At 55.8% G+C, this 18,626-nt stretch overlaps 4 protein-coding genes across 6 annotated transcripts; 3 read left to right on the plus strand and 1 right to left on the minus strand.

Annotated features, from left to right (window-relative positions):
- The first annotated feature begins 2,606 nt into the window (after positions 1–2,606).
- On the plus strand, positions 2,607–8,103 carry CORO1A (coronin 1A). Its single transcript, XM_054582738.1, has 11 exons — positions 2,607–2,688; positions 4,247–4,445; positions 5,604–5,726; positions 5,821–5,950; positions 6,051–6,235; positions 6,396–6,515; positions 6,722–6,826; positions 6,940–7,085; positions 7,192–7,249; positions 7,362–7,577; positions 7,891–8,103. Exons 2-11 carry the CDS (start codon positions 4,248–4,250, stop codon positions 7,993–7,995), a joined length of 1,386 nt encoding a protein of 461 aa, XP_054438713.1. The 5' UTR covers positions 2,607–2,688; position 4,247; the 3' UTR covers positions 7,996–8,103.
- BOLA2B (bolA family member 2B) lies at positions 8,058–11,235 on the minus strand. Its single transcript, XM_054582742.1, has 3 exons — positions 10,727–11,235; positions 10,540–10,637; positions 8,058–10,256 (listed from the first exon to the last, which is right to left on the minus strand). The coding sequence occupies exons 1-3, from the start codon at positions 10,787–10,789 to the stop codon at positions 10,157–10,159; spliced, it is 261 nt and encodes an 86-aa protein (XP_054438717.1). The 5' UTR covers positions 10,790–11,235; the 3' UTR covers positions 8,058–10,156.
- Positions 11,236–11,258: 23 nt separating this feature from the next.
- Positions 11,259–15,241, plus strand: SLX1A (SLX1 homolog A, structure-specific endonuclease subunit). Of its 2 annotated transcripts, XR_008529931.1 has the most exons (7): positions 11,259–11,447; positions 11,899–11,950; positions 12,039–12,377; positions 13,774–13,901; positions 14,071–14,158; positions 14,232–14,335; positions 15,146–15,241. XR_008529931.1 is itself a non-coding variant. In XM_054582741.1 (6 exons), exons 1-6 carry the CDS (start codon positions 11,260–11,262, stop codon positions 14,259–14,261), a joined length of 825 nt encoding a protein of 274 aa, XP_054438716.1. In that variant the 5' UTR covers position 11,259; the 3' UTR covers positions 14,262–14,666. The 2 variants fall into 2 exon arrangements, 1 of the variants encoding a protein (XP_054438716.1); XM_054582741.1 differs by lacking the exon at positions 15,146–15,241 and having other exon boundaries at positions 14,232–14,666.
- A 32-nt stretch (positions 15,242–15,273) lies between these two features.
- On the plus strand, positions 15,274–18,514 carry LOC129078072 (sulfotransferase 1A1-like). Of its 2 annotated transcripts, XM_054582739.1 has the most exons (8): positions 15,274–15,366; positions 16,144–16,327; positions 16,422–16,547; positions 16,636–16,733; positions 17,250–17,376; positions 17,474–17,568; positions 18,021–18,201; positions 18,330–18,514. In XM_054582739.1, exons 2-8 carry the CDS (start codon positions 16,180–16,182, stop codon positions 18,440–18,442), a joined length of 888 nt encoding a protein of 295 aa, XP_054438714.1. In that variant the 5' UTR covers positions 15,274–15,366; positions 16,144–16,179; the 3' UTR covers positions 18,443–18,514. The 2 variants fall into 2 exon arrangements, with proteins under 2 accessions (XP_054438714.1, XP_054438715.1); XM_054582740.1 differs by lacking the exon at positions 16,144–16,327 and having other exon boundaries at positions 15,334–15,366.
- Positions 18,515–18,626: the final 112 nt, after the last annotated feature.

An 18,626-nucleotide genomic window follows, 5' to 3' on the forward strand; every position in this document is an offset into this window, starting at 1 on the left:
TCTTGCAGGCCTTGCTAAGGATTTTGGATTTTATCCCATGTTGAGCATTTCCGCCCCTCTTTACTGTATAACTATGACATCTTGGGAGGGCCCTGGGTCCTGGCTCTCGCCTTGGAGGGTGTCTTGGAGGGTGTACCAGTCAGAACTTTCAGTTGCAAGTGCCAGAAATCCAACTCAAATTTATCGTCTTATGTGGGAAGAGGAACTTATGCATTACATAACAGGAAAGTTAAGGAGTTCAGGCACAGCTTGATCCAGATTCTCAAATGATGGCATGGCTATGTCTGTCCCCACAGCTCGCCTCTGCAGTCCTCTGTGTGAGCTCATCCTGACTAGCTTTTCCCCCGCGGTGACAAGATGGTCACTACTTTGTGCTGGGCTTACAGCTTATCTGTTTATTAATCCCCAGTGGAAAGAGGGGCTTCTTTTCCTAGCAGCTCCAATCAGTCTGCTTCTCGTTACGTAGACTTGAATCAGATGCTCATCCCTGAACGGATCAATAAAGGCCGCTCTGATCAGGGAGGCACGGGCCATGTGCCTACCCTGAACCTCCTCTTGAACCTCAGCTCAGGGATTGCCAGTGAGGAAAGTTTGGTTCCCCAAAGGAAAATCCAGATGTGGCCCCCAGTAAAGAGGGGATGGTAAGAAGCTGGGTCAGCAGCACACTGAAGGAACACCCTCCCACACCCCTCATTGGCAGGCGTCAGCCTCTTCCTGAGCACACAGAGGGCCTCGTGCAGGGCCTTCACCAGCCCCCACTGAACTAACTCTCACTCTTGTCTTCACTGGACACTGCTTCCACATCATTTCCGCAGCTGGCCTTGCATCTGTCCCCGGCAGCGGCCCCATACCTGTTTGCCCCCCTCCCGCGCTGCAGACCAGCTGGAAGGTGAAGGCACCAGCTGTGCTCCCCCAACATTTTCCTCTCCAGGCCTGTCAGGTTCATTGCCTTTGGACCTGGTTTCCAGGTCCCTCAATGACGTGCTTGTCCTCTTCTTGGAAATGAGATGTCCCAGAGCTCAAGGCAGTGCGTGCCTGAGCTTCCTCTCAGTAAAATGGAGGTGGTATGTGCCCCTAGGGTGTTACGAGGGTTTGAGTGACCATATTTTTAGAATTTAGAACAGTGTCCGACACATAGCAGGCACTCAGTAAACACCAGCTGTGTTTTTTATCACTGCAGCTAGAGACCGTACATCGCAGTCCCTGTGCATCCCTACCCAGTCCAGTTCAGTGACAGGTTCTCGGGTGCCATACAACCCATTGGTTTTTACAACAGAATAATCTGTGGAATACTCACACATGCATTGTCTCACTTAAACCTCATAGCTTTGTCAGGTGAGCAGGACAAATGGTATTTATTCCCCATTACAGATGAAGAAACTGAGGTTCAGAGAGGTTAGACCTCTTGCCCAAGATTACTCAGCCAGTCAGTGGCGGAAGAAGGATTTGAACCAGTCCCTTAAAAAATTACATTTTGGGGCCTTTGCTCAGGCTGCCCCACAGCCTAGATGACTTTTTGTAGTCCGGCCTGTCGGCTCTTTCTCATCCTTTCATGCCCTGGTCAAATACTCTGTAAACAGTAATAATGAGAAGAACTAACATTGATTAAGCACTTGCGCCACTCCAGATGAAGTGCATAAGGCTTTCTTTTCCCCATGATCTTTAAGGTAAGTATTACTGTTACAGAGGGAGAAACTGAGGCTCAGAGAGGTTAAGCAACCTGCCCAGGGTCACTCAGTAGGTGTGACAGCGGGAGTTGAACTCGTGAAGCGCTCTGATTCTGGAGCAGGCCTTTCTTGCCCTCACGATGTGGGTCCTGAACCCAAGGATGGCCACAGACTCCTCCTTCCCCTTGAGTCTGAAATCTGGGCTCCTGCCCCTGCCTGGCTCCCTTGGAGCTATTTGCTCCTCCCCGTCCAGTAAGCAGACAGTAAGCAGAGAGCTCGTTCAGGGCAGGAACCTGACTCCTTTACCTCTGTAGCCCTGCACGAAGATGCTCCACGTGCCAAATTATTTCATTTGTTCCCTGTGAGGCAGGCAGGGCAGAGGTGCTCTTAGATGAAGACAGGACAATTGGGAGATTAAGTGACTCTCTCAAGGCCGCCCATTTGTAAATGTAGGAGCCTAGACAAGAAAGACTGGGATCTCCTGGGTGCAAGCTGGCACAGGGCCCTTCCTCTCCCTCGTCCGGTCCTCCACTCTGTTCCTTGCCTCTGTGGGGAGAAAGGACAGCATAGCCTTAGCTGGGAGTGGGCGTGGGGGCCTGGACAAAGGCCCGATGGGCCCAATGCCAGGGAAAGGATGGCGAGTAGGCCGGCAGTAGACCCAAGAGGGAAAGAAGGAACAGTATTTTTGCATTTCGACATTACAAACTGAAGATTAGATTGTCAGCGACTGGCCAGCAGCATCTGTTTTGGTTCGGAATTGGCAGCGTAGGGCACTCAGCTTCTGGACGGAAGGAGAGGAAGGCGGCTGCGGGCTGGTGGGCGAGGCGGCGCCTCTGCGGAGGGAAGGGCTCTGCCCTTTAAGAGCTCCGCCCAAAGGGGCGCTGCCACGCCTAAGGAGGCGGGTGGCCGAGCTTCTCATTCATTGTCTTGACAAGAGCATCCTCAGCGGGCAGTCTCTGGCTCCTTCAGCGCCTTCCTCCACCTCCTCGTCCTCCTCCACTTGGGGGGGTCTCAGCAGCAGGTAAGCCTGGGGTCCCGGGAGAAGGGACTAGGCATCGCTGTCCTGAGCCACCTGTGGGGCAGGCGTGAGCTTGGTGGGAGCCGACTGTGGGGGTGGACAGGCTGTCAGAGGGCGCCAGTGCTGAGATGAGGACAGAGCCCGCGCATGCCTGCGTGGAGGGGACTCGCCTGGGGTGTGGGTGAGCGTGGGAGGGTCCATCAGTGTGCCTGAGAGCTCCAAGAAGAGGCGAGGGTGAGGGGCCAGGGCAGCCAAGATGTGTGTGTGGGAGGGGGAGACGTTGAGAATACGTGGGGGACCCTGACTCTCCCCGGAATGGGAGTCTTTGGGGTGGGGGTGGGGGACCGGGTGCAGTGAGCTGAGCGGCTGCCCTAAGCTTGGAGACAGGGAGGGGTTGAGAGCAAAACAAGAAAAGACCAAGTTCCCCTTTCCGTGGTTTCCGGGCCTGGTACCTGCGGTGGGGGAGGAGGCAGGGTGGGGTGATGGTTTCCTGTCCCCCAACCTCCGGTTTGGGGCTCTCTGCTTCTCAAACCCAGGCTTCTCACCTGGGACTGACCGCTTGCCCCCAGACTGCTTCTCCTCACACGCTCACGCATGCTCCTCACTGCGAAGCTCCTGGAGACTCATTAGGTGGGCCAGGGGCGGTGGAGCCCCCAGTGAGAGGGACCAGGCCCTAAGGTGGGGCAAATGGGTGAAGCTGAGGAAGTAGAATAGGGGTCCAGAGAGTGTCCACCCAGCGGGCACCCCGATCCTGGTACCTGGGGAGCCAGAGGCTGTCCCCTCTGCCCCACTAGCTCTCTGCCAGGCCAATGGGCGAAAACCATCCCAGCTGGACCTCAGAAGAGCCAGCCCAGCCTCTCCCTTCCTGTGTAGAGTTCCAGTGGGGGTGGAGATGGCACTAGGGCACCTGCCTAGTGGAGGCGAGAGGCGGGAGTGGGGGTGGAAACCCAGACCCAGGCCATCTGCGCATTTGTGGTGCCCAGAGGCCTACTGAGGAAGCCATCCTGACACCGACGGATGTGCCTCCTAGGCAGGCGCACGTGCTGTTTCCCTCCGTGTGCCCAGCACTGTGCCAGAGGCAAGGTGGCCAGCCCTGCCCCTGACTTTAGGAAATTCCCCTGTAGATGTGAGGGAGGTGAGGTCTGGACACTGAGACTGAGAGAAACCCCCTCCATGGAGTGAGCCATCAGAGAGAAAGGCTCTGTGCCTGTCAGCCAGTCAGCTGACGCCAAGTCGCACTAGGTGCTGCCCTACGCCAGGCTCTGCTCCAGAGGCCCAGGGAACAGGAGCTAGGGCTGAGGGGTGTGCGGGGGGGCCCTGCAGGTTAGACGGGAGGGAAGAAGGGTGCGGAAGGTGAGAGGAGCGTGAGGGGAGCAGGACAGCAATTGCAGAGGAGAGTGAGTGGCAGGGAGCCCTGGAAAGATGGTGCTGGGGAAGTTACCTGAGACCTTAAATGCTAGGCTGAGGGGTGTCCTGGGGAAGGCCAGGACCACTGTAAGGTCAGAACTGACCTGAAAGCAGAAAAACTCTCAACCCGTGTGTCCCTCCACTTCCACCCCAGGATGAGCCGGCAGGTAGTGCGCTCCAGCAAGTTCCGGCATGTGTTTGGACAGCCGGCCAAGGCTGACCAGTGCTATGAGGATGTACGCGTCTCACAGACCACCTGGGACAGTGGCTTCTGTGCTGTCAACCCCAAGTTTGTGGCCCTGATCTGTGAGGCCAGCGGGGGAGGGGCCTTCCTGGTGCTGCCCCTGAGCAAGGTGAGCCTCTAGAGCCCTGAGAGCAGCCTCCCACCTAAGGTGGCCTCTGGCCTTCCAATGGCCGCCCAGGGTGCCCGGTTAGGTGACTGATCAAGCCTTCCTGGGCCACAGTGTTGCCATCTATAAAACTGAGCTGGGCCAAATGAGCCGTATGTGGAATCTCAGAGGGGAGATGACACAAGAAGGATCGCACAGTGAGTCCGGAGACCCAGGGTCCCCAAGTCTCAGCCCGGGGCCTTCTCCCCTCGGGAGCACAAAGAAAGGTGCGCTGGGGTCTGGGCAGGCCCAGCGGTGCTCTCAGAATTGGGAGGGACTCCAGGTCTGGGCCCGTCAGAGCCCTGGGGAACCTAGCAAGTCCTAGCGCCCAGCTCACGGGCAGGGGCCACGTAGGAGGGCCTTCTCCTCTGCCCAGGCCTGCCCTCCTGACCCTGCTCCCCTCCCTGGCTGTCTGCCGACCCCTACTCTCAGCAACCTACTGTGCTCTTGGGGGGTGAGACAGGAAGGGAAGATGGGCCCTAAGTTGTTACCTTAAAAGGGCTGATGGAAGCAAAGAGAAGAGGAAGTGGTTGTCAGGGTGAGAGCTGGGCCTGCTCTTCACACAGGAAGCCTTTCTGCAGCAGCTGTCCCCGGAAGTGGCCATTTCCAAACCTCTGCTCCTGTCTGGGGGCCATTTATGACAGATTTCCTGGTCCCTCTCCTTTTGAAAGGACCCATGCCCACATCCCCACCACACACACGCTTCCCTGGGAATGCTTACCCCAATCCTGTTGACTCCCCCTTCCCTACCACCTGTCTTGAGCCTTGGCCTGTGCCATGGAAGCTGGGGTGGGGCTGGGGGCCCTTGGGGCAAAAGTGAGAAACTGAGATAGAAATGGCAGGAACTTGGCAGATGTGACAGTAAGGCAGGGCCAGGACCTGGCATGGCCCTGGTGCCCAGCCCCATGCCCCCAGTCTGCGCTTCTCGTGGCCAGTCTGTCTGAGTCACTCTGACAACTCTGGCCTGGGGCAGAGGCCCAAACCCTCCCACCCTAGGCCCCGCTTGCCCTCCCAGGGACCCTGCAGCCTCACTCCCTTTGCCTCTCTGAAGGGGTGTAGGGAGGTGGGATTGGGTTTGGGGAGCCAAAGCACCTCCCTCAGAGGCCCTGCTGTGCCCTCTAGACTGGACGTGTGGACAAGAACGTGCCCATGGTCTGTGGCCACACAGCCCCCGTGCTGGACATTGCCTGGTGCCCGCACAATGATAATGTCATTGCCAGTGGCTCTGAGGACTGCACAGTCATGGTGAGTGGTGGTGCGGATACAGGGGCAAGGAGGGGGCTCCAGGTCGGGACCTGACATTCGGAACACCCAAGACCCACTTGCCCCTTCTCTGCAGGTGTGGGAGATCCCCGACGGGGGCCTGACACTGCCCCTGCGGGAGCCTGTCGTCACCCTGGAGGGCCACACCAAGCGCGTGGGCATCGTGGCCTGGCACCCCACAGCCCAGAATGTGCTGCTCAGTGCAGGTGCCGGGGGGGGGGGGTGGGGGTGGTGAAGAGGGGTGGGTTGGTCACCTGACAGTGAGGGGGGGGGCTCATGGCTTCTGACACTGAGGGCATTGCCCAGGTTGTGACAACGTGATCCTGGTGTGGGACGTGGGCACTGGGGCGGCTGTGCTGACGCTGGGCACGGATGTACACCCGGACACAATCTACAGCGTGGACTGGAGCCGGGACGGCGGCCTCATCTGCACCTCCTGCCGTGACAAGCGCGTGCGCGTCATTGAGCCCCGTAAAGGCACTGTTGTAGCTGTGAGTTGCCGTGAACCGTAACCCTGGACCCAGAGGCCTTTGTCGCTCCTACCCACCACCAACCATGCCCCTAGATGCCACCTTCTCTTGCCCCTGACTGGGGTCTGGCCCTCAGGGTGCGTGTATGGGCGCCTGACCAACCACCTCCCTTTCCTTCCAGGAGAAGGACCGTCCTCACGAGGGGACCCGGCCGGTGCGGGCTGTGTTTGTGGCTGACGGAAAGATCCTGACCACAGGCTTCAGCCGCATGAGCGAGCGCCAGGTGGCACTGTGGGACATGGTGAGTGCAGTCACAAGGCTGGAGGCTTAGTCCCGGCCCTGCCACCTGCCTGGATGTGTGCTCATGGGCCTTATCTTATCACCATCCACTGGTTGGTCTGTAGGGGGTCCCCCCGCCCCCCAACCCCAGGTCACTGCCCAGTGAAGACCACCACCCTGGGACCTGATGTGGCCCATCTCATTGTTACCTCCTGCCTGTCTCTACAGAAGCACCTGGAGGAGCCACTGTCCCTGCAGGAGCTGGACACAAGCAGTGGTGTCTTGCTGCCCTTCTTTGACCCTGACACCAACATTGTCTACCTCTGTGGCAAGGTGGCCCAGCTGGGCAGGGGGTCAGGGAAGGGAGGTGGGCAGAGGGGCTTGGAGAGGACCACAGCTGCAGGCATCTGTCAGTATTGATCTTCCCTTGCACCCACTACCCACAGGGTGACAGCTCTATCCGGTACTTCGAGATCACTTCTGAGGCCCCGTTCCTGCACTATCTCTCCATGTTCAGTTCCAAGGAGTCCCAGCGTGGCATGGGCTACATGCCCAAACGTGGCCTGGAGGTGAACAAGTGTGAGATTGCCAGGTGACTGATCCCGGACCCGAGCATGCTCTTAGGGCAGTGCTGACCTCATGCTTTCAGTTCCAGCCCCACCGTGCTGTGGACGCTGCTCACTTTTCTGTTTCCACAGATTCTATAAGCTGCACGAGCGGAGGTGTGAGCCCATTGCCATGACAGTGCCTAGAAAGGTGATGCTTCCATGTGCCTCCTTGGGCTCTGGGCTGGGAACTGACCTTGCAGAGCTGCAGGGTGGTGGCGTGGCCTAACCATGCTCTTAACCAGCCTTGGCCTTGCCCACAGTCGGACCTGTTCCAGGAGGACCTGTACCCGCCTACTGCAGGGCCTGATGCTGCCCTCACGGCTGAGGAGTGGCTGGGAGGTCGGGATGCTGGGCCCCTCCTCATTTCCCTCAAGGATGGCTATGTGCCGCCAAAGAGCCGAGAGCTGAGGGTCAACCGGGGCCTGGACACTGGGCGCAGGAGGACGGCACCAGAGACCAGTGGCACTCCCAGCTCGGTGAGAGGCGAACGGGAGGCTGGAAATTAGGATGGGAAGACAGGGTAGAGCAGGGGCTGCTACTGATGTGGCCACTGGCCCAGAGGAAAGAGGCTGGCCTTTGAGGCAGCCCAACCTTACAGTGGGGTGGGAGTGGGTAATCCCGAGGCCTCAGGACACAGGCTTCCAGCTTATAGGCCTGCAGCTCTCTGGGCTGCAACTGGCGGAGAGACAGAAGGGCCCAAGCCCTTGGGTTCTTGGGAGACTTAGTGGATGCCAGGGTTAAGGGGAGCCCAGGATAGAGTGGGGCCTGATGCAGTGCTGGATCCTCCAGGATGTCGTATCCCGGCTGGAGGAGGAGATGAGGAAGCTCCAGGCCACAGTGCAGGAGCTACAGAAGCGCTTGGATAGGCTGGAGGAGACAGTCCAAGCCAAGTAGAAGACTCCAGGGCCTTCAGCTGGGGCGCATGGCATCACCTCCCTCCCCTTCCATTCATACTTCCACTCCTCAGGCCACAATGGCGGATAAAATAAAAACAGCTTTATTTTCTGGTACCCCTCAGACTCTGATGACTGGTCACATGAATTATGGGTCTGCTGAGCAGACAAGACCTTGAGTTTCCCCCTCGGTAGCCTTGCTGTAACTGACCCATGGCAGGGACTGAGGAATGCCTCTGAATGCCCTAGACCACAGGAACAGGTCCTGGTGGCTGGTGGCCACCCCATTCTGGTGTGTTTTGGGGGCCCCACTGTTTTCCAGTGGGCAAGTCTGAGCTATTCAAGGCCCTAGTTTGGAGCCTCAATAGCTCCTATGTTTACCCCAAATCTGCCTTTCTAGTCAATCACTTCAGATTACATGTAACTGTATAGACACTGTTGCTTGTGGGGAAATGAGAAACTAGCACCTACATGACATCTTTCAAACTATAGGCTTCAGGGGTTCTTTTTAAAGGAGCAACAAGCAAAGCAATAGCCCACCCCTAGTTTATAGGTGAGGAGATTGAGGCACTGAATAGCTGAGGGCTTGCTGAAGGGCAGGTCCTGTGCCACGACTTAGTCTCCCCTTCTAGTTTAGAGCCTTCCTGTGCAGTATTGCTGCCTCTTGAGCCCTCACTGTGGGTTCTGCCAGAGCCTGGCCTCTGTGAGAGAGGGACCTGAATAGACCTGTCAGGCCTTATCAAATGGGGATTTGGAAGTGGGTTTCTGATACCCAACTTAGTGGGTGACTTTGAGCTGAGACACAGGGCTATTAAGAATGGGTGTCCTGGCCAGAGTAGGGTTTGGTTCACATAGGGACAGCAAGGACTTAATTCCCCATTTGCTGTCCCCTTCCCCCTCTTCAGCATGCCAGAGAGAACCACCTAGGTAGAGAGCTGAGGCAGCTGTAAGATTGTTTTTGTTTGCTCATTTTGGTTTCTCACCCTTTACACAAGCCATGCTACCCTGGGCAAGACACTCCTTTCCAGGCTTCAGTTGCCCATCTATAAAATGGGGAGTGGACCACCACAACTCAGAATGCAGTGACTGGACCCAGTCAGGGATATGAAGAGAGAATCAGAAAATCTGGAGCCTGGGCCTGTTAAAGAGATGAGATTCCCCCTCTGAATCTCTTCTGTAGAATGGGGATGGGCCCTTATCAATAGACTCAGTCACTAGATCTTCTCCTGGCCCAGAACAGTTGAAGAAAAGTTCAGGGGAGGATCCCTGGAACCCAGAAGGGCTAACCTGTCATCACCATGACTTCCAGCTTTACCAACGCTTTCTCCTTGCAATAGGAACCAGAGAGGCAGATGAGGATGGAGATAATTTAGGGGCCAAAAAACTGGCATTGAAACGGGATGGGTAGGATGGCTGAAACCTGTAATTTGTACTCCCAAGGAGCCCTGGCCCCAACTGGGTCTCAGGGACTGCATCTGTGCAAGGACTTACCAACCCTGGCACTTGTGTTGAAGCTGAAGGTTGGCCTTACTTCCCTATTCCACCCCCTATTCCTATTCTCTGCCACCTTCATTCCTGAAAACCTCATGGTCTTCCCACGGGCCTCTGTGGCCACGCCAAGCCCAGGGCTAAAAGGTCACTGGACCTTCTCCAATGGGCCAAAAAACATCAGCATCCCAGCTGTTGGAGAGCCTCTGCTGGGGTACCATGCCCCTGAGGGAACCTGCAGGAGAAGTATGGAATCCTCTTTATGCTTCTGATATTGGGGTGATGTGGGCAAGAAGGAAAGGTTTGTTAAATTGGCCAGCACCCTGAAACCCTGAGTGCTTTCTCATCTGTGCAACTTGAAGGCTGGCAGAGGGCATTAACACCCAGCAGTGCCCGATAAATGGGTGGGCTTGTTGTGTAGTTGGGGTATGTCTAGGGGTCTACCAAGAATTACAGAAAAGACCTGTGAGGCCTGCCCTAGAAGAGATTTTAAGAATGAAATTCCACTTTATAAATGTGTGTGGAGAGGGACTTGCCCAAAGTATCACAATGGAGAGTGGCAGGGCGGGGAGAAGCCAGGCCCTAGACTGCCTCAGCACCCCTCCCACACACAAGACACCAACGCAGAAGCTGACCCTGATTCGTAATTTAATGGCCGTGCAGGTTCTGGTCCCTTATTTCTGCTGCTCACGGGCCCACTGCTCTGGGGTCAGGGTTTTCTGTTCAAAAGCATGGATATGCAGAAGCTCTTCTTCTAGGCATGCATTCACCAACCTGGGGGAGAGATGGGGTTAGGGAATGGCAGAAGCCTGAGTCACAGTCCCTGACGCTAGTTTGACCCGGGAGACGGAGGCATCCCCAGGACCTGGGAACGAGAGAGACAGAGGACCTAAGTCTCAATACTCGATGAGGGGCCTGCGAAGGCAGGATCCTTGGGGTCGTAAGTCGACGGTGCTGGACCGCACTGGCTGGGGTGAGGGAGTTGGGCTGCGGGGGGCGGCCGGGCTGTGGTCCAGGAGCTGGGACTGCGTTGAGCAGGGTGTTCCCCGGGCCTCACCGGTGTCTCTGAAGCAGCGGCTTCCCTTCGAACTTGGCCGACACCACCAGGACTCGGAAGCTGGACGCGCAACGGTTGGGAGTCGTGTCCTCCACTTCCTATGGGGCGGAATCGTATAGGTGGTGCCAAACCACCCATCTGGAAACCCTTTTCCACTCTCTGGGTGAATCCAGGCCGCTCAACTCACCACGTGATCTGCCTCCAGGTCCCGCTGCAGCTTCTCCCGGAGATACTCGGCGCTGAGTTCCATGGCGGCAGCCCAAGGGGGGCTGCAGCCCAGCGAGGGCAGAACCTCAACACTGACGCAAGTCACGCTACTTCCACTCTTACTCGTGCCACTTCCGCTGAGGCCTCTACTTCCGCCCTTAATAAGGCCTCCGTAAACTCAGCACTTCCGCCCTCACGCACGCCTAGCTTTCCAACCTTACAAGGTTTCCGCGCTTACCGTCAGTCAGCCAATCAGAGTCTGCGCAAGGACCGACTCGACCCCAGCCGAAGTTAATTGGTGTCCACTGCCCGCACAGCTGCCTGGGTTCCGTGGGCGGTTTTGGATCCCCTAACTGCAGCCAGGAAAGGGTGCGCGAACCCTAGTTGCTGCTGCTGCCTCTGGAATACCTCGGAATCGCCCCCAAGCGCTTTTTCCTAGATGAGCATATTGCGGTCCTGGCAACCCAAGCCACTCCGAGGTCAGAGGCAACAACAATCAACCCACAAGCCTTGATGGGCCCCGCGGGAGGCTCGACGAGGCCCCGGCGCTTCTTCGGCGTCTACCTGCTCTATTGCCTGAACCCTCGGCACCGGGGCCGCGTCTACGTGGGGTTCACCGTCAACCCTGTTCGTCGAGTCTTGCAGCACAACGCGGGCCGCAAAAAAGGCGGGGCTTGGCGGACCAGCGGACGTGGGCCCTGGTAAGAGGGGGCGGGTCACTCAGGAGGAGGGCGTCAAAGAGGAGGTGGGGCCAGCAGGGTAGAGGCCAGTGTCAGTGGGCGGGGGCGGAGAGGCGGGCCTGGGGTCGCTAGAGAAGAGGACCGGCCTGTCTCGGGGGGCGGGGGAGTGTGTGGCACGCTTTGAGACTAGGCGGTGGGACTCCAGAGGAGGGTGGAAGGGAAGATAGAGACCGTAAAAGGGAGGTAACTGTGGAGGACAGTTAAGTCCCTGTGATTGGAGGCGGACCCTGGGGTTGGCAAGTGTGAAGGTCGGACCTCTAAGAAGGGGGCAGGGCCTCGTGGACGGGGCTTGACGCCGTTTGTGAGGATTCCTCTCCCTGCTAGGACTGAAGGAGAAACGTGACGAGGGGGTTAGGCACGACACAGGATGGGGCTGGGGGCTCACAGGCCGCGCCCTCATTCTCTTCCCCAGGGAGATGGTGCTCATCGTGCACGGCTTCCCTTCTGCTGTGGCCGCCCTTCGCGTAAGGAAGGAGACTGGGCTGGTGGGAAGATGGGCTTGGGCTTGGGGCCTTCCCTCTACTGTCATGAAGCCCTCATTCCTTCCCGCAGTTTGAGTGGGCCTGGCAACACCCGCATGCCTCGCGCCGCCTGGCACACGTGGCTCCACGCCTGCGCAGCGAGGCAGCTTTCGCTTTCCACCTGCGCGTGCTGGCGCACATGCTGCGCGCGCCGCCCTGGGCGCGCCTCCCGCTCACCCTGCGCTGGCTGCGCGCCGACTTCCGCCAGGACCTCTGCCCACCACCACCGCCGCACGTGCCTATAGCCTTTGGGCCTCTGCCACCCCGAGTGTTGGCCTCCAAGTGTGGGGCCAATCCCTTTGCTGACACCGAGCTCCAGCCAGAGCAGGACGCTGAGGCCCACTGCACTCTTTGCGCCCGTGCGCTCCAGGTGAGAGACTCTACCAGGTCTCCAGATTGGGGCAGGTCTAAGACGATTTAGGATGAGGCTGTTTACTGAGGGATCACACGACCCACTGACAGCGTTTGGCAGCTCTGCTTCCATCGCTAAAACGGGGATGATAGTACTTGTGGTCATTGCTCGACATTGGTACCCTTCAACTTGAGGACTTTACCTTTGCCTTTTCCCTGGGAAGTTCTTCTCTAGACTTTCAGTCCTGATAAAGTGCCACCTCTTTGCCATGAGATCTTCCTTGGCTCTCTAAAATTGCAACTTCTTGGTTCTTACCCGCTTTCCTTTTTTTAAGCCTTACCACTTACTGTCTGACATATCATGTACAGTTAGTTGACTCTTGAACAACATGGAGGCTAGGGGCACTGACCTCGAGAAGTTGAAAAGCCATGTGTAACTTTTTACTCCCCTCTAACAGCCCTCCTTGGGTATCCATAGGGGATTCCTTCCATACCCCTCAATCCCCTTAGATTTTCTAGTCCCTTATAGAAACTGGTATAGACCGGTGCATACAGTCAGCTCTGCATCTGTGGATTCCCAGCCCTGGATCAAAAATAACATTTTTAATCTGCGGTTGGTTTAATCTGCAGATGCTGAACCCCTGGGGGGGGTGGGGGATATGGAGGGTCCATTGTGTATTTATTACAAAAAATATTGTAAGTAGACCCCTGCAGTTCAAACCTGTGTTCTTCAAGGGCCAACTGTATTTTATTTATTTTATTATGGGTCTTCCCCCACCCCCCATACTAAACTCCTCAAGGGCCATTCTTATTCAGTACTGTAAAAGAGGGTCTAGTACAGAGCAGGTGGCAAATGAATATTTAGTATGTTAACTGAGATGATAGGTCTGACTTCCACTCAGAGTAAATCTAAGTAAACATGCTGCTTAACTAGGGGAATACATTCTGAGAAATGTGTCCTTAGGCGATTTTGTTGTGTGAACATCATCGAGTGCACTTGCACATATCTAGCTGATGGTCTAGTCTCTTACACATAGGCTATACGAGATACCTCCGTCATATATGTTCCTCGTTGACTGAAAGGTTGTTATGCAGCATATGAGTATACTTGCCATTCAGAGATTTAGTGACCTTTCTTGCGATCAGGTAGCCTGTAAGGAACTCTAGGTCTAGCTGCAGTGGCCATGCTGTTTTAGAATCACTGCTAATACTCAGAAAATTGGCCAGCTTAGTCTCTATAGGTATTTTAATCCCTTCACGCATGTTTCCTCATCTATAATATACAAATAAGAATGGTATGTGCCTCACAGGGTTGTTTCATGCAAAGCCCTTGGAACGTCTGGTCCATAGAAATTCTTTGAGTTAGCGACATCATGACTCCCCATTCTCTTTTACCTGCCTGCCATCTCTGACAGGATGAAGAAGGGCCCCTGTGTTGCCCTCACCCTGGTTGCTCCCTAAGGGCCCACATGATCTGCCTGGCACAGGAGTTCCTGCAGAAGGAGCCAGGGCAGCTTCTGCCCCTAGAGGGCCAGTGCCCTGGGTGAGTCCAGCATCTTTACCCCACCCTGGTTTACCTCTGGGAAGACAGTGCCTAGTTGTCCAAGTCTAGGCCCAGGGTACCTGAGTCCTCACCTTGGCACCCGGGGCTTAGCCTGGAGGAGGCTTGTGCTCCTGACTCTCTATCTCCTACCGACTGTACCCCTTGGTAGCTGTAAGAACTCACTGCTGTGGGGAGACCTGGTCTGGCTGTGCCAGATGGGCAACGAGGAGGAAGAGCGAGACTTGGAATTAGAAGAGGTAAGAGGTGGTTTTGGACCCTACCTCACTCTATCCCCTTGGCTGCCTTTGACCACCCTTCTTGTCTCCACAGGAACACTGGACGGACATGCTGGAGATCTGATCCTCAGCATCCCTGCCTCTCCACCCATTCCTTTTCTGTGCCACTTCCTTTGGGCCTGGGCAGTTTTCACTTGGGTATAATAAAAAATCAGAGTTAAGGGTACCTTCTGGTGTTTGCCAGGATGTGTGTGGAGCTAGGAGGCAGAGACCCTGCTAGTCACGGGGTCTCTGGAGAATAGATGAGTGGGAGGGCCACTGACCCCCATAAGGACCAGCCTCTTCTCTGCTGGAGGCCCCTCTGCCTCAGCGTTCCCCAGCTTGCTGCTGAGGTTACAGTTCTTAAGGACTTAGGAGACACTCCCTTTTACTCAGAGCTCACCCACCTCCAGTGCCCAGCTTGACTTTGGACTTTAATCCAAGTATATGGACAAAGGCCAAGACTCTTTGAAACTCAGGGAAAGGAAAGCATTTTCTGAGGGGCTGTTCTTCTCTCATCTGAGTGAGGCCACACAGGAACTGTGGACCTGGGCTCACTTTCAGGGTTATGAGACTCCAGCATTCTTGCATCTTCCCATCCTCTGCTGCCTCAAAAAGAGCCTGCTGAGCAGTGCCCTGCCCCCAACCCCATCACTGCCCACCAACATCACTATGGACTGGCTGGGCAGCCTGGGGACTGTGGGTTGCCCAGGGCCTGAACACCTGCTGTCTTCAGACTGGCCTGTAGCCAGCTCTCCCCTCCACTCACTCCTCTGTCCTCTAGACCAGGCATAGTAGAAAAGCTGTTTGACAAAAACAAAACAAAATATAACACTACACCTGTCAGCTTACCTGCAGAGCTGGAGTTTTAGAGTGCAAGTCGGGAGCCAGGATTATAGCCCTTCCCCACTTTTGTCTAGATTCGTTCTTTTATTTTCTGCACACTAAACCCAGACCTTGGGTTTTCAGGCCAGCCTAATGCTGGCTCAAGATGGGGTGACTAAGCATTAACAGGGAGGAGCCTGAACTTCACCCATCCCTTCTTGGAGGACAAGCAAATCCCAGTGCTGGATCCAGATCCCTCCCACTTTGGACCTGTGAACGTCAGCTCTGAGAAGTTCTGCATTTATCATACTTCACGCTAAGCCACAGCAGAAGACAGTTGCAAGGCCAAGGTCCATATCGATCCGGTGAGTGCTAGGATGGGGGTGGAGTGGGCCAGACCTCCTTTACCCTACACTGTTAGCTCCTGTGGCTTGATTGCTCTGTTCCTGGCTCTAACAACTCTGCCCTTTCCCCATGGAAATCTCAGCTTAATCTACCACCAACTCTAACCTGGCCTGAAACCCTGTCCCTCTTCTGTTGAGTTATCAACGAGGTGAGCCTCGGCCACCCCGCAAAGGGAATTTTAATGGGGTCCAGAAATTGGGGTGTCCAAGAAAAATAGAGGATACTCTCCCCCACCCCCTGCCCAAGGCAGGCTGCCATGGGGAATGGGAGGCAGGAAGCAGGGCCAGAGCAAATGGAGCCACCACCCAGCTGGCTTTTGGGAGTCTCCTCTGTGTCACGGGTCTAGGCAGCTCAAAGAGGGAAGGACTGGGGAGAAACCCATGGGGATTAGGCCGGAGTCACAACAGAAAGTAGCCAAACACTTCGCAGGTTCTAGAGTTGTAGTTTTCTCAGGTGCACATTGGAATCTCCTGGTGAGCTTCCAAAAGCTCTAGGTGGGTCCTCTCACCAGCCGATTCAATTGGTTTGGAGTGTGGTCCAGGTACTGGGATTTGTAAAAGCAGTGCAGGTAAATCCAAGGTGCAGTCAGAGTTGTGGTCCGCTGTGTTAGGTCTGGCTGGGAATCCAGCACCAGCACTCACTAGCTCTGTGAGTGGGGGAAAGTTGCTCAGCCTCCCTGAGCCTGTTTCTTTATCTTAAAACAAGAATTCAACAAATGGCATTGTGATGTTGTTAAGGGAGGTGAGCCCCACTCTGGCCCTTGACTCAGCAACATGGAACTGGTCCAGGATACCGTGCGCCAACCTCTGGTTTATGTGAAGGGGGTCCCTCTCATCAAGTGCTTTGCAGACACACTGGGGCCACTGCAGAGCTTTCAAGCGAGGCCCGATGACCTGCTCATCAGCACCTACCCCAAATCTGGTAAGTGCTGGAGAACCTCCCACCCCTCCTTGCCCACCCTGGGCGAGCGGGGGCACACCCTCAGCCCCTGCTCACCTCCCATTTTCCTCTCCAGGCACCACCTGGGTGAGTGAGATCCTGGACATGATATACCAGGGAGGTGACTTGGAGAAGTGTCGCAGGGACCCCATCCTCATCCGGGTGCCCTTCCTTGAGTTCAGCATGCCAGGGTATCCCACAGGTGTGTGGTAGGGTGCCGGGGGCAAGTAAGGTGGAGGGAGGTAGGACCCAGACTCCAGTTGGCTCAAACTTTCCCTACCGTGGCTTAGGTATGGAAGTTCTGAGAAGTACACCAGCCCCACGGCTCCTCAAGACACACTTGCCCCTGGCCCTGCTCCCCCAGTCCCTTCTGGATCAGAAGGTCAAGGTGAGTGGCAGAGCCAGAGGAAAAGCCTTGCTGGGGCCATCCCAGCTTTGGCTCTATCTTCTGGTAAGTTCTCTTTACTTCCTCAAGCCCGGTATCAACTTCAAGAGGGAGAGATCCTCAGCCTCATGCTCTGGTGGAGTCAGATGGCCAGTGAAAGATTCTTTGCAGGGCCTGGGTGCTTGCGGGCCTATGGAGAAGGGGGGCTGGCAGGAACTACACACTGTGTTCCAAATCTGGGTATAGCGGCACTGAGGGGATTGGGTTTGTATAATAGTTCCTGGCACCAGCCAAGACTTAGGCATCAGGGCAGGGTTCACATTCCAGCTCATACAATTGTTAATTCAAACAAGTCGGCCTCTAGGAATGTTTTCCTCTTGGCCAAACCAAGAAAGCCCGTGTTGCAGGAATGCCATGAAGGGTGAAATGTTATGCTTAAAAGAATGTCTAGTGCCTGTGGTGTGCCGTGTGGTGCTGATGTGACATGAGGGTGGGAGTGCATGTCTTCTGCTTCTCCAGGTGGTCTACGTTGCCCGAAACGCAAAGGATGTGGCCGTCTCCTATTACCACTTCTACCGCATGGCCAAGGTGCACCCTGACCCTGGCACCTGGGACAGCTTCCTGGAGAAGTTCATGGCTGGGGAAGGTAGGCTTGACTCTGGAGGAAAGAGCCAGGGAAGCTAAGGAGCAGCCAGCTACAACCAATACCAACCTCTGTCTGTGCCCCCTGCCCTTTTCCACAGTGTCCTATGGGTCCTGGTACCAGCATGTGCGGGAGTGGTGGGAGCTGAGTCGCACCCACCCTGTTCTCTACCTCTTCTACGAGGACATACAAGAGGTGAGACAGCCTGCTACCATTTCCCTCCATGTTGCATGTGGGGTGGCAGGAGCCTCATGGGGATCTGCCAAGATCCCCTAAGCCCCCCTCCGCTATGGTAGCCCTGACACTGGTCCTCCTAGATCCCTATGTCACCTTTTCTGCCCAGAGCTTCAGTGCCACGTGCAGTCATTGATCATCCATTTACTACTATTGCTTCTCCCTGGGGCCACAGTTACGATAGAGACCTGGCCCTGCTTTGGCCTCTAATAAGCTGTACCTGGTTCCTCACCCATAAGGAGCCAGGCACAGCTTAACAGATCAGAGGACAGAAAACAGTTAGTTTTGCCCCAGGGACAGAGTACCAGAGAGTCAAGGAGCAGGGTCGGAAGTGGCCATGAGGTCAGAGAGGGGCTGCCTTTTTGTTCAAGGAACCACCAAACTGCCACTGAAGAGCCCCTCTGCTCCTTCAGAACCCCAAAAGGGAGATTCAGAAGATTCTGAAGTTTGTGGGACGCTCCCTGTCTGAGGAGACAGTGGATCAGATTGTAAAACACACATCGTTCAAAGAGATGAAGAAGAACCCCATGGTTAACTACACCACCATGTCCGCTGATGTCATGGACTGCAGCGTTTCTGAATTCATGAGGAAAGGTGAGTGCCCACTGGGACAGGCGACTGGGGAGGTGAGCATGGGAACAACGGCTCAAGCTGGCCCTGAGCCACTTGGGGCCTCCCCTGCAGCCAAGACCTCAAGCTTCCCTCCCCCCCCACCTCCCCAGGCATCACAGGGGATTGGAAAACCATGTTCACTGTGGCCCAGAATGAACGCTTTGATCCCCACTATGCTGAGAAGATGGCAGGCTGCGACCTCAACTTCTCCTTGGAGCTGTGAGTGGTGGTCACCGGAATACCTCCACAGGGAGTAGAATGAAATTAGCCTGGCAATGGCCTCAAGAATAAAATATAATTTGTGTTGCATGGAGTGCCTCTATTGGAAGCGAAGCAAACCTGAACTAAATGAGGCCCCTTGCAGCCTCCAGTTCCCCAACTTGCCCTAGATGGGGAAGGGTGAGAAC

Source organism: Pteronotus mesoamericanus, unplaced genomic scaffold (assembly GCF_021234165.1).
Source record: "Pteronotus mesoamericanus isolate MK-2021 breed Mesoamerican mustached bat unplaced genomic scaffold, CSHL_Meso_final contig_72, whole genome shotgun sequence".
NCBI lineage: Eukaryota > Metazoa > Chordata > Mammalia > Chiroptera > Mormoopidae > Pteronotus > Pteronotus mesoamericanus.